At 45.9% G+C, this 12,354-nt stretch overlaps 1 protein-coding gene across 1 annotated transcript in view; it reads right to left on the bottom strand.

Moving 5' to 3' along the window:
- Window positions 1-10,622, bottom strand: part of LOC116797767 (G protein-activated inward rectifier potassium channel 4-like) — a 28,093-nt gene extending 17,471 nt beyond the window's left edge. Inside the window, 3 exon segments of the mRNA XM_032709597.1 lie at window positions 1,618-2,437; window positions 2,440-2,566; window positions 10,613-10,622. Of these exon segments, the coding sequence (XP_032565488.1) occupies window positions 1,618-2,437; window positions 2,440-2,559 (940 nt within the window). The 5' untranslated portion in view covers window positions 2,560-2,566; window positions 10,613-10,622.
- Window positions 10,623-12,354: the final 1,732 nt, after the last annotated feature.

The raw sequence follows: 12,354 nt of genomic DNA, 5'->3' as shown, positions 1-12,354 counted from the left end.
TGTTAGGACCCTAACAAGGACAAATCTCAAGAAGAGAATAATATTCATAGTAAGCAAAGGCCAGAATTTGTGAGACAAGGTGCTGACACCTCCAAGTACTTGTACCAAGCTGAAAACCCTTGCTAGTCATTCAGAGGGAATCTCATCGAGATGGAAAAAAAAATCCAAGCACCACCTTGGGTTCACAGGGCCACCTCAAAACTAAAATACTCAAGCACCAAGGGGGAAAACAGCTTATGAAAGCTTTTTGCAGCTTCCTTTTTTTTCCCTGGATCAGTTCTAAGTGACTATGGGCAGCTCCATGACCAACTCCTTTGCCTGAATCTCAGACTTGTACAAGGAGTTTGAAACACTGCCCCAGGAGCTAACGGACCCATCTACCACTGCTGGTTACCTCAGACCACAACTTCCTACCTGACTCAGTCACAGGATGTTGTCCCAAGAGGTTCTCAGTCCAGGTGACATGGACAGTAAAATCTCGCTGCCAAACTGCCCTCATTTTACCTCTTTTCTCCTCAAAACTGGGACTGATTGTTGATTTTATGTTTCCCCATCTTTAGACAGCACTTCCCTCCTCAGAGCTGCCTGACATTCCCCTTCTAGCCCCTGATTCCACCGAGGCACCCCGGGCTTGGAAGTACTCCCTGAAGGATCTCAGGGTGTTTAAATACCTTCCCCATGCTGGAAGAGCAGCAGGAAGAGCTGCCAGCTCCTCCTCACTCCCGGAACAAAGGAATGGGCTGCAAGAGGTGAAATGACCTCATGATGCCAGGACTTTTAGAGTCACCCTCCTCCCACCCCAGAGCTTGGGAGGTCCCTGTGGGAAGAAGCCTGGAGGCCCCTGTGGCCATCCATGCACTCACCCACCTTTCTACACTCTGGAAAGCTGAGGCCCAGCGCTTTTCCAGATTTATTGTACATGGACACAGCCTTCTTTCATCACCTGCCACAAGCACCCCCCTAGGAGGAAACTGGGAATGGGCTGAGGAGATCTGATCTGCCCATTACACAGCTCTGGTTAAGCTGTTAAACAGCTGTTGGGCTGCAAGAGGCACAACAGCAGTTGCTGTATTTTTCCTCTTTGAGCTCCTTTTGCGAATATGTGTCCTGCACCACGTGCAAGTCATTCAGCTCCAGCACGTGCTGGTTTATGGGACACAGTAAGACTTGGACACTTCACAGCCTCCATTAAAAAGCAACACCACAGCAATACCTAAAATAGCACAGTTACAGCCAATATTAATACAGAGGAGAAACGGGAAAAGATTTGTGCCATGAATTTTGATCACAGGAAACAGGACCACGAGAGACCTCAGGAATTCCTTTAATCCATTACTTTTTCCCATGGATCAATTCTAAGTGATTATGGGCAGCTCCACAACTGATTCCTTTGCTTGAATCCCAGGCTTACAAAAGGAGTGTGAAACACTACAACAGGAGCTGGAGGACCCATCTTTCAGTACGGGTTATCTCAGAGCACAACATCCCACCTGAGAAGGACAAAGGACTCTGTTCTCAGTCCAGGTGACACTGGCAGTAAAATCTTTCTGCCAAACTGCACCTCGTTTTTACCCCTTCCCCCCTCAAAACTGTGACTGATTGTTGACAGATCCTTACCTGTTGCTTCCACCATTCCTTCCAGAATGACCACAATTTCAAACTCCTCCTTCTCCAGCTGCGTACGAGACATCTCCCAGAAGGGGCTTTTCTCATTGATTTCGTGTGAGATGATCAGAGGGGACACCAGGAACAACCTGTCGTCTCCAGTGTCAAATCCCACGTTGATGTCCGTTTGGTTCAGGGGAATAAACTCTCCTTCTTTGGTCTGTTTGGACTTAATCAGTTTGGCTCTAATGGAAGCCTCGACAATGTGGGAATTGCGGAGGTCTCCAACCCGGAACATGAGACAGAGCTTCTCGTCCCTCATGGAGATCACGGCGTTGTTGGAAAACATGAGGGTTTCAGCCCTTTTCTTTGGTTGGCTGATCTTGACGAACATGCAGCCCACCATGAAGGCGTTGACAATGGAGCCCAGGATGGCCTGGATGAGGAGCAGCACGATGCCCTCGGGGCACTTCTCCGTGATCACCCTGTAGCCGTAACCGATCGTCGTCTCCGTCTCGATGGAGAACAGAAACGCGGACACAAACCCGCTGAGGTTTTCCACGCAGGGGATCCAGTTCTCATCTTCCAGGTGGTCCAGGTCTCCCCGGATGTAGGCAATGAGCCACCATATGAACCCAAAGAACAACCAGGTGATGGTGTAGACCATGGTGAAGACCAGGAGGTTGAAACGCCACTTGAGGTCCACGAGTGTGGTGAAGAGGTCGCTGAGGTAGCGGTAGGTCTCCTGCACGTTGCCGTGGTGGACGTTGCACTTGCCGCTCTTCTCCATGTACCGCTGCCGGGGCTTCTTCCCCTCGGCCGAGATGAGGCGGCGGTCCGGTCGGTGGCGATGGGGACATCGTCCCGAGCCTGCTTGGGAATCTTCTTGGGCTCCCTGGAGGTCACCCCGATGTCCATGTCCTGGTTCATGAAGATCCTGGAATCTCCAGCCATGGCTGGGCTGCAGGACAAAGAAATGCGGTCTAAGATGGAAGGAAACTTGCTGAGACAAACCCCATTTTGTGAACCATTAGACCTTGTTCTGGGAAACACTTTGAGAGGGTTCAGCTCTTCTCCCCCTACAGCCACTAGTTAAATATAATGCTGCTAAGTTAAATATAATAAATGTAAATAAATAAGACAGCAAATATATAAATATAATAAATACACAAATAATTATATTATATAAAATAATTATCTATAATATGGATTATAAATTATATATAGATAATATATATCTATCATATCTATAATATCTATAGATAATATATATAATTGTATTATGTGTAATTAATTATATATAATTATATACAAATAATTACATAAATAATACAACATATATATAAATATAATGAATATATAAAATATAAACAATGATACATAAATAATATGACAAATATATAAATATATAAATAATTATATAAAGAATATAACAAATATACAGATATAATAAATATATGTAAGGATATAAATAATGACCCTGAGATGAGCTTTGTGGGTTAAAACTTGGTGGTAATAACACCAAGGTCAAGGGTTCATTCCCCTGGGTGTGTAATTCACTTAAGAGCTGGATTTCATGATCCTTGTGGATCCAACAGAGAATATTCTGTGATATTCTCTGATTCTGTGAAATATAATAAATCTAAATCTAAATCAATACAATGCCGTGAAGTTAAATAGTGATTTATTATCCACAGGCTCTTCAAACATCAATGAGCTGCCAGTCACTCCTGGAACCTCAGAGAACCTGGTGATGGGCAAGGTTGGGAGTCAGGAAATAGTTAAACCTTGTAACATTTTTTTTGGGATATTTTTTTGTCCTTAGGTTTTTTTTTGCACACAAACTTTGCTTGAGATCAGAACTAGGAACAAAGTCAAGATACATCAACATGTCTGTTCAAGAGGGACTGGAGTTTTTTGATGCCTCAGGTTTTGGGTGCATATCAAGAGAAACCTTAGGAATGAACAGAAAATGCTGAGCACCACTGTCATCCTAAACCTCAGCACAAGTCTAAATTATGCATGAAGGTTTCCCTCAGAGTCAGCAGAGAAAGGTGTCTCCAGGGATAATTCAGATTTCTAAAGTTTATTCTGTGAGCCGGGGCTTCAAATGTGAACCAGACCTTGAATGGAGCATCTGGAATTCCACATGGGCAGGTGTGATGGATCCAGGCCTGCTGTTAGTGGGATCTCTCAGAACTCACTCCTGACATTGCACAGAATCAACAGGCACTTATTAAAATCCCACTGCCCACATGCAGAATTCTGCTTGCAGAGACACAAATAAATAACACAAAATGATGGCTGCAATGATTTTTGCAGGTTATAATGTAACATCCTGTTTACTAAGAGGATTAGGTACTCCTTTAAAAAATGAGAATCTTGACTCTGGATGCAGGGCACAGACAAAATCTCCATCAAAGACTCTCTAAGCAGCCTTAGGGATATCAAAGATAGAGCAGCAATATTTTCTATGGCGTTCATTCTCTGCATTGTCCTCTGCAAATCCTATTAAAACCTAACTAAATCTATTACTGCTCCCTCTATCTTTAATCTTCTTATGCTCCTGTGAATGAGAAAAGGTGTAGAGCTACAATTAAGAGTATCTTGGGAAAGACAATTTAAGACCGAGCAAAGCAGCTTCATCTTTTCGGTATTAAAAAGCGCGAAGGGTGGGCGGGAAGGAAGCAGAGGCAGGATGAATAAATGAGGCAACAAATTTCCACTTCCATTCTGCTGCAGCCAAGTCTGGTTAACAGCAAGGAGTTACTCTGAGCCCTTGGATAAGTCACCATCAATCGTGACTCCAAGGAAGCAGCCGGAGCCGGTTGCTGGAACCATCCCCGCTGGCCCTGCTCGCAGGAGCCCAACCATCTGTCCCAGCCCAGCCCCAGAGCTGCTGCCCGCTGGCACATTTGCCTGCTCAGAAGGTTTTGGTCCAGGGCTGAGCCTCTGCAGCCACAGGAAGGGGGGAAACAATAGGAATCGGTGGTGCTGGGATGGTCAGTTAAGAGGGATTAGGTTGCCACCCCACTGCAGTGATCCCGGATAACCCCAGTGCTGGGTGTTCCCTTTCTCCTACAGCAACACCGAGGATTTGGACAGAGTATTCACCCCCACCTCTGTTTCCATCCCTCCTGAAGGCAGGACTCCCCAGAGTTGGCTCATGGGGGATTTAGACACATCTTTTTTCACTACCTGTTGCAATGGGAATCTCCTGGCCCCTCTGCATGGCGGTGTTTGTCCCCACACAGGTGTAAAGTGCCTGCCAGAGGCTGTCAAACAGTAACTATCTGTCAAATAATAACTACCTGTCAAATAATTAGTATCAATAATGACATTGACTCTCACTTCACGTGGCAGAACAATCACACACTTTTTTACCCCTCTTTAATAGGAAAAGAAGCCTTCCATCCTCTGCCTGAAAGGGAATCAGGTAGTGAAGAACCTCTTTGCTTTCCTCTTGTGAAGATCCGTCTTGATATATGTTTGCATTGATTGATTAATCTAAAATTACTCCTTTTGGATAAAAAGCTTTTAATCAATCCAAATATAAAACCAGGCAAGTGCAGCATGTTTTCAATTTTAAAAGGACTGCTTTAAAGATAATTTAATTATAAAAGTTATGTTTGAAGCTGAGTTTCACTGACACTAAGACAGAAAAAAGCAGTTTCAAGACATTAATCTAGTGTAAGGTTTCATCTTCTGTGTTCATACCAAAGAGACCAAAAGGATCTGAAAACATATTAAAAGAACAGAATAAAAACAGTCCAAAAGCCTAAATCCCTGGAAATATCACTCTGGTGGAGCAGGCAAGAGGAACTGCCCCTTAATGAACGTACAGAGAAACCTGCTTTGACTAAAAAGTCCAAAGGACTGGCAACATCCCTTTTGCAGTGCTACTGATCTCCAGCAACAGGGCAACTGAAATCTTTCTGGAAACCTTCAGGAACACCTTACAAGTGATCCATTAAAGCAGGAAACATTCCTGCTGGGTAAGAACTTCGCTGGCGGCTTCAGTGGCAACACAATTCCTGCTGATGTTGAATCTTAAACTCTCCCATCGTACGAGAAGTGTAACCTCAGTACGTGGTTACTGGAAATAATTGAGCAGCTGAATTTTTGCATTAGATTCTTTAAAAAGAATGATCTTGGTCAGCAGTTTGAGCACAGCTTTGGGTGGCTGCACACCAGCCAGCTCTCTGTTTCTAATGATTTTCTCCAAAAGCATTTTCTCTCTAATTCTGCGCAAATCACTGCTTTCCCTCTACCTTAATTCCCCAATGGTAAATTTGTGATATGGGCATGAACAGTCTGTGAGATCCCAGGCACAAGGAAATTTGCTGTCATTCCTTTATTATTATTTTAACTGCCCTGGAAACTTCAGCACACAGGACAAGATGCTCCAAAAGGAGCACTGTAAGGACTTGGTTAACTCCTTCCCCGTGTAATAAACTACCACTGCTGCCAAGCATAAACATCTTTCCCACAAAATGAGAAATATGTGCCAGCATCTCCCAAAGACTCAGCCTGCAGTCTATAAATCCCTGCCCCTTCAACACAGAGATCCAGGAGGCCAAATTGCCTTTTCCAGTCACACCCCCCCCCCCCCGTCCTGTTCCTCTGGCATTTCCCATCTTTGGTTAAACGAGGCCAGGGTAATAAAAATGTCACTTTTTACAAAGCTGCCTTCCTTGAGGACAGGCTGCTGCCCAAGGAGCTGTGAGTCAGTGCATTATCACCCTGGCAGAGAGGCTCTTATCAGCCTGCCTGTTGTTGAGCCGCTGCCCAGATGACAGAGTGGGGCCGGCGGTGACATTTAGGGCTCTCAGATCTGCTGAGGAGAGTCAGGCTGGGCTTAGGGGAGAACCTCTGGCAGAGCTGCTCCAAGCCCTGCCTGGCAGAGCTGAGGTGCCTCCTGACAGCTCCAGCAATTTGCTGAAGACATCACAGAAGGTAAAACATGAAAAGTCTGCAAGAAACTTTTTTTCCCTGCTGACGGGGGTGACTTTTTCCCTTTTAACCATCTCTGATCTCGCTGAAGTGAACACCAGTTTAACTGGGGATAGGATTTGCTGCTGGAGAGGACTAAACTGGAGGCAGGAGGAGTTTAAAGACATGAATTTGTCATCAACTTTGTATTAAAAACAGTCTTCTTTTGTTTCTTTTAAACCTGGTGCCTGTGTTTTCTCTCATTGTGAGAATAATTGAGCAACTGTTCTTTAGCAAACCTCCCACACCTTCCCAAAACAGAATTTTACTTAACTCTGTCATCTTTTTTTTTTTCCAGACAATGAGCCCTGTACTACTCAACAAACAATCAATTATACTAAACAGATATTACTGGAAAATCTGACCTGGTTGTTTGCTGCCCTTTGGCCCACACCATATCAAACAAAGACAAGGTTGCTGTGCCCAGGTTCCTCTGGGCCACATAATTCTTCTTTGGGTTACACTGCTGCAAGGGAATGAAGTTCTTAATTGGCAGACACTGATAATATGGGAAAGCTGGCAGAAGAATAAAGCAAATGAAAGCAGCAGCACACAAAGAGAATAAAGGAGTTGCCTGCTGAACACTGAGTGGAGGTGGAAAGATGAAGGAAGAAGAAGAAATCTTAGGAAAAAATGGCCTTTGACACCCTGAGGATAAATGACTGTTAGACAGGTAGTGACTTAGGTGGGGCTTTGATTTCCCTGAGGAAGGCACCTTTCCCTCTATCCTTTTATTTACTTTCATTTACTTTTATTTCCTGCCTGTGTATAACTGAGACAGAACAGTCAACACCACCAACACCTTTTGACACATGCAAGAAGAAAGGCAGGTAAATTTTGTGTAAATCATGTAATCTTTTGGTTTTCTGACTTCACATTAACAGAGGTTGTGGTGGTGTCTCTTTGGGAAGTGCCTGGAGATCTACAGGTGGAGGAGAGGCTGAGAATGAGTTTGCTGTTCAAAACCAGGGCAAAAGATTGAAAGAGACTGCACAGGAAAGGAGACCTGGGGCACTCACTAATAAACAGGGTTCAAAAGCTTCCTCAGCCCAATATTTCCTGTTCATAACCTCACTCAGCACTGAGGTGGGATGATGGCCCTCATTTCCTCTGGGTTTTTGGTGTCTCGGCACTGCTTTCATCACACAAAGGAGTTCCTCTGAGGCTGGGGGAGACCCCCCCCCAGTAGCCAAACTGGGTGACTGATGGTCCTCATGGAGCAGGAGGACTCTGTGCTTGTCACAGAGCTGGGCTGCTGATGGCTCCTGTCTACCCAGAGTCCATTTGGCTCAGAAACACCCAAACAGAAGGTGTTCTGTCTTTCCAAACAAACTCCCTCTGGCCAGGGAGCTATTATGACACAAAGAAAGAGTCCATGGGCATTTGTACTTTAGTTTTACCTGCTAATTACCTCCCAATCCATCCTTCTCCCCAGCAATGCTGGATAGTCCCAGCTCTAATATCCCTGAGCCCTTTCATTGTCATTTTTGAGGTACCAGTGGGACCCTTCCAACCCCAGAGTATCCAAGTGTTCCCAGTATTCAACACAGGTATCACAGGCTTACAAATTTTATTTATGTATTTATCAAGAGCTGTGGAATAAGGAAATGCTCTATATCCCATATTTCAAGATGGGGAAGTCAGTCACAAAGATGCTTCTTCCAGACTCATATTAGGAGTCTGTGGCAGGGCAGGGAATTAAATTTAGCATTTCCAAATCCCTAATGACTTCCTGTAATCACTGCAAAACTCTTTTCTCCTTTCCCCACTCCAGCAGCAGTGAATACAGTCCCTGCCTGCTTCAGGTGTATCTAAAGATTGCTCTGCAGAGCCTACACAGCCTGATCTATCAGCATGAATAACTAGGAAGATTATTTCTAGTGCCAAGAAAGACAGTTTCTGTTCTCTCTACAGATTTCAAATAGATTTTTCCCTCACCTATGGACTGAAGCATAAAAAATCCCACAGATAACACAAGCTCACAGTTGCCTCAAATATAATAACTTCAGACCTATGCAGAAAAGACTGGAGAAACTCAATGATGAGAAGATGCACTGGGGTAGGGTTTTTTTACGGAAAAAAAGAGATGAAAATTAGAAAATGCCTTTTGAGTGTCATAATGATCCCAGTGTACAGGCTTTAACAACTTGTTACAGCACAAGGACTGGAGAACATGGAGTTTCTACAGGATAAAAGGTATCTCCTACTTGCTGTGCCACAACTGCATAGGGTGGATGGGAGGATAAATCCAGGTAACTCTCAGTTAATTATCTTATACTTCACTGCATTAAAAAGTCCCTGTGCAAAGGATGCAATCACACTATTATGCTCCTAGGTGTTTTTCTTAAGTTAGAACAGATATTTTCTCTACCAACAAATAAAACCTGAAAATAAACCAATTTGATCCTTCCACCTCCAAGGGGGTGACTATGCCTGAGGCACTTTGCAGCCTCTCTATCTCTGGCCTCTCACCCCAGTCCCTATTTTTAGAGGCACCTTATGGCATCACTGAAAATGTGACTGTTGTCTTTCACCAACACTGAACAAAGAAAAAGAGACACCTTTGTCCTGATAAGACACTCCTGTCTCTCCTGCTGTTTGCACACAGCAAACATTGTGAATATTGGGGAAACCAGAACCTCGATTTTAAGGCAAATTCTGCCTCAAGAGCACAAACATTTCTGTTCTCCACTGTTTAGGAATTCACCATTTACAGCACCTGAGAATCACTCTGTAATTGGCAGCTGCCTTAAAAAAATACAATAAAATTGTTTATACCCCTTCACACTTCCCCAGTACCTTGCATCCAAAGAGTTCACAGATGAACTGACCAAACACAGGCTCTTTTTGCCCCAAGGCCTTCAACCCACTGCAGACAAGGGTCACAGAGAGACAAACCAACCTCACACAAACTGCTGGGCAGTGCCAGTGCTCACCCCACACGTCCAAGGGCCTCTCCTGACCTCAAACCAACAGAAAGTGGGTGACTTATATAAAGAGTCTGGAGATTTGCCTCAGAATATGACTCCAAACTCTGTTTGCCTTTTTTTTGGCAAATAATTGGGCTGGAAATTTTCCAGAGATGGGAATATTCCCCCAGCACAAACACTCTCCCACCTGCCACAGGAGATGCTGGTGGTTTGGGCTGGTCAGAGCACAAGTGAGAGAAGCCACTTTGGTTTCCCTCTCAGCTGCTCTGCTACAAACCAAGGTCTACCTAAACGAGGTAGGTAGGAGGAAGGACCTGCGTGATGCCAGAATCATCAAAATCAGATGGTGAGTTTTTTGGGACAGGGCCACTTTCTGCCAGTTCTTCACTGGCTCCTGAAACTCTCCAGTCAAAGCCAAGGGAGCTGTACAAAAGTGAGCATGGGCTCCCACCCAGCATGTGCTGACACAAACTGGAGGGCTCCAGGCATCTTTGTGAGGGATGCAACAGGACATGGATAAAAAATCGGTCATATTTTACCTCCCAGAGCTATGAACCCCCCAGGGATTCCCAGTGCAATACATTCTCTGTCCCCTCCAAGGGCTGAACATGCCCCTTCATCGGCTGGAGACTGCGCTGCCAGGGCTCTTTAAACTCTCAGCTCATGGGCAAGTATCCTAATTATGAAAGAATTTAATCTGACTCCAGATAAAGATTATGAAGTCACTCCATGCATTTCAGGGCTGCTGACTGATCAGTCTCCCGGTGCCCTTGCATTCCAGTGATCTCCACTACCCCGAGCAGGTCGGATTTTTTAACGTGTATTCCTGCAGAATCCCTTTCTGAGATCTGACGGTGCTTTTGCCCAAGACCAACATCCCATTCCTGGCTTCCCACAGAGTTCCCTGGCGCTGGGGAGTTGGACAGCACACAGCTCCAGCTCCCACCCCGGCGGGTTTGGGGAGCCCTGGCGCTCGGTTGACCCGACACCTCACCTCAGTCCTCCTGCCTGCTGTGCTCCCGGTCCTTGGCAGCCAGAGGAGCGCAGGAGGGAGCTGGGATAACAAAGGAAATGCGGTGACTTACTCGCTACGAGCGGCTCCCGCATCAGTGTCGCGCCCTCGGGGCAGCCGGGCGGGAGCGGGGCGTGGGAAGCGCGGCTGGAGCAGCGGGCCGGTCCATGCCATCACCGGCGAGCTGGGCTCGTCCTCGGGTCCCCGCGCTGCTCTGCCTCCTTCCCTGACAGGAGAGAACATTTACGTGGCACTGAGGATGAGGCTGCCCACGCCCCTGTCCACGGGTATCCTGATTTCCACTGCTCTGCTCCAAACCCTCCGCTGCTGCGGAGATACTTTTGCCTCTCCTCTGCTGCCTGTCCCTGCTCCCGCCTCTCCGTTCCAAGGGATTGTTGGCGGTATTATAAGCTTTTAAGGGCTGGGGCAGAGGGGGAGGAGGGGAGGCTGCGTGTGACGGCGCCTTATCTGTTGTGAATGAGCGGAGCGGAGGTGGGGAGGGAGGGCGAGGAGGGGTTTGGGCGCTGCCGAGCGCGGGCGGGCTGGTGCGGAGGGGGAGAGGCGAATCCGAGCCCTGGAGCTCGGGATCACAGGAGCTTTGGGGCTGGGAAAGACCTCCGGCAATCCTCGGGTCCCACCCGCGGGGGCTGCGCTCCCTCGCACTCCCCCGAGCGCTGAGTTCCCTTCTCTCCTGGGATCTCCTGTCCCGGATTTACTGGGGGGGTAATCGGTTTTGAGGGGGTGGGGGCTGTGTTCTTGTGTTTTTAAAATCACACAAACAGAAAGCAGTTCCCAAATCAGGAAGAAGCCGCACATTTCACAGAGACCGCGTGTGTCCATAGTCATCGGCCACTGGGGGACTCTCTCATCCAGGCTGGACCAAGGAATTTGGGAAAGTGGGGGACAAAGAGGGCCAGTATGATTCCTCTAGCACGCTCCCCTTGCTGTCAACCATCAAGCTCCTGCCGTGGTGTTTGCTGATGGAGTTGTGGTGTTTTCCTGGGATTCATCCAGGGAATGTTCTCAAAGTTCTTCAGTGCTTTGCTGTATTTTTTTATCTTTTTCTCTTTTTTCTCCTTTTTTTTTTTTTATCAATTGATACTATCTCAACACTGTCTCCTCAGCTTAGTCAAAATATTTTCTTTTCTGAAAAGCAAATGTCAGGCCAGCAGCAGATATGAGCCAGACCTGCTGGTGACTGCAGTTTGCCTCCAGGCTTTGTGTCCTGTTCCCCTGATCCTGTCCTCTCTGCCATCCCTATCTCTGCTCCGGGACCACATTCATACAGCCCATCAGAAAGCTTTCACAGATTTAATCTGGTCAAGAAAAGAGAACTTCTCAAAACCCAAAGCACTGAAGGAATGTGTCGGTATAGCTGGAATTTAAAGCTATTTTCCCACGTTCTGCTTTGAATGATTTTCAATTTATTTTTTGTTAAATTACACTATCACTAATGAAATACATCAGCAGGGAATGGCATTTTTGTTTTACTGCGTGGACATTTTGCAACTATTATTACATTCCTTTTTTTTGAACAGGTTAAAAATGGAACTAGTGGAGCTTCCTGTAGATCATAAAACCTGTTCCTGATCAGGTTAATTCTAGGCTACATTAACACCTTATTATGGAAACTAGACTGGAGAAATGCACAGACAGAGAGGGAAATAACCAGGAGATTTGAATATTATGAATAATCATATTGCCTAGGGGCTGGGTTAAGAAGCCCATCTCCATAAACACACCTTTTATCAGAGTTCTTCTCTGATCTTTATGTGGAATCACAGAATCAGAAAATCATTAAGGTGAAAATGACAT

This window comes from Chiroxiphia lanceolata, chromosome 23 (assembly GCF_009829145.1).
Source record: "Chiroxiphia lanceolata isolate bChiLan1 chromosome 23, bChiLan1.pri, whole genome shotgun sequence".
NCBI lineage: Eukaryota > Metazoa > Chordata > Aves > Passeriformes > Pipridae > Chiroxiphia > Chiroxiphia lanceolata.
The sequence above is the reverse complement of the archived record's forward strand: the minus strand, read 5'-3'. Positions and strand labels throughout refer to the sequence as shown.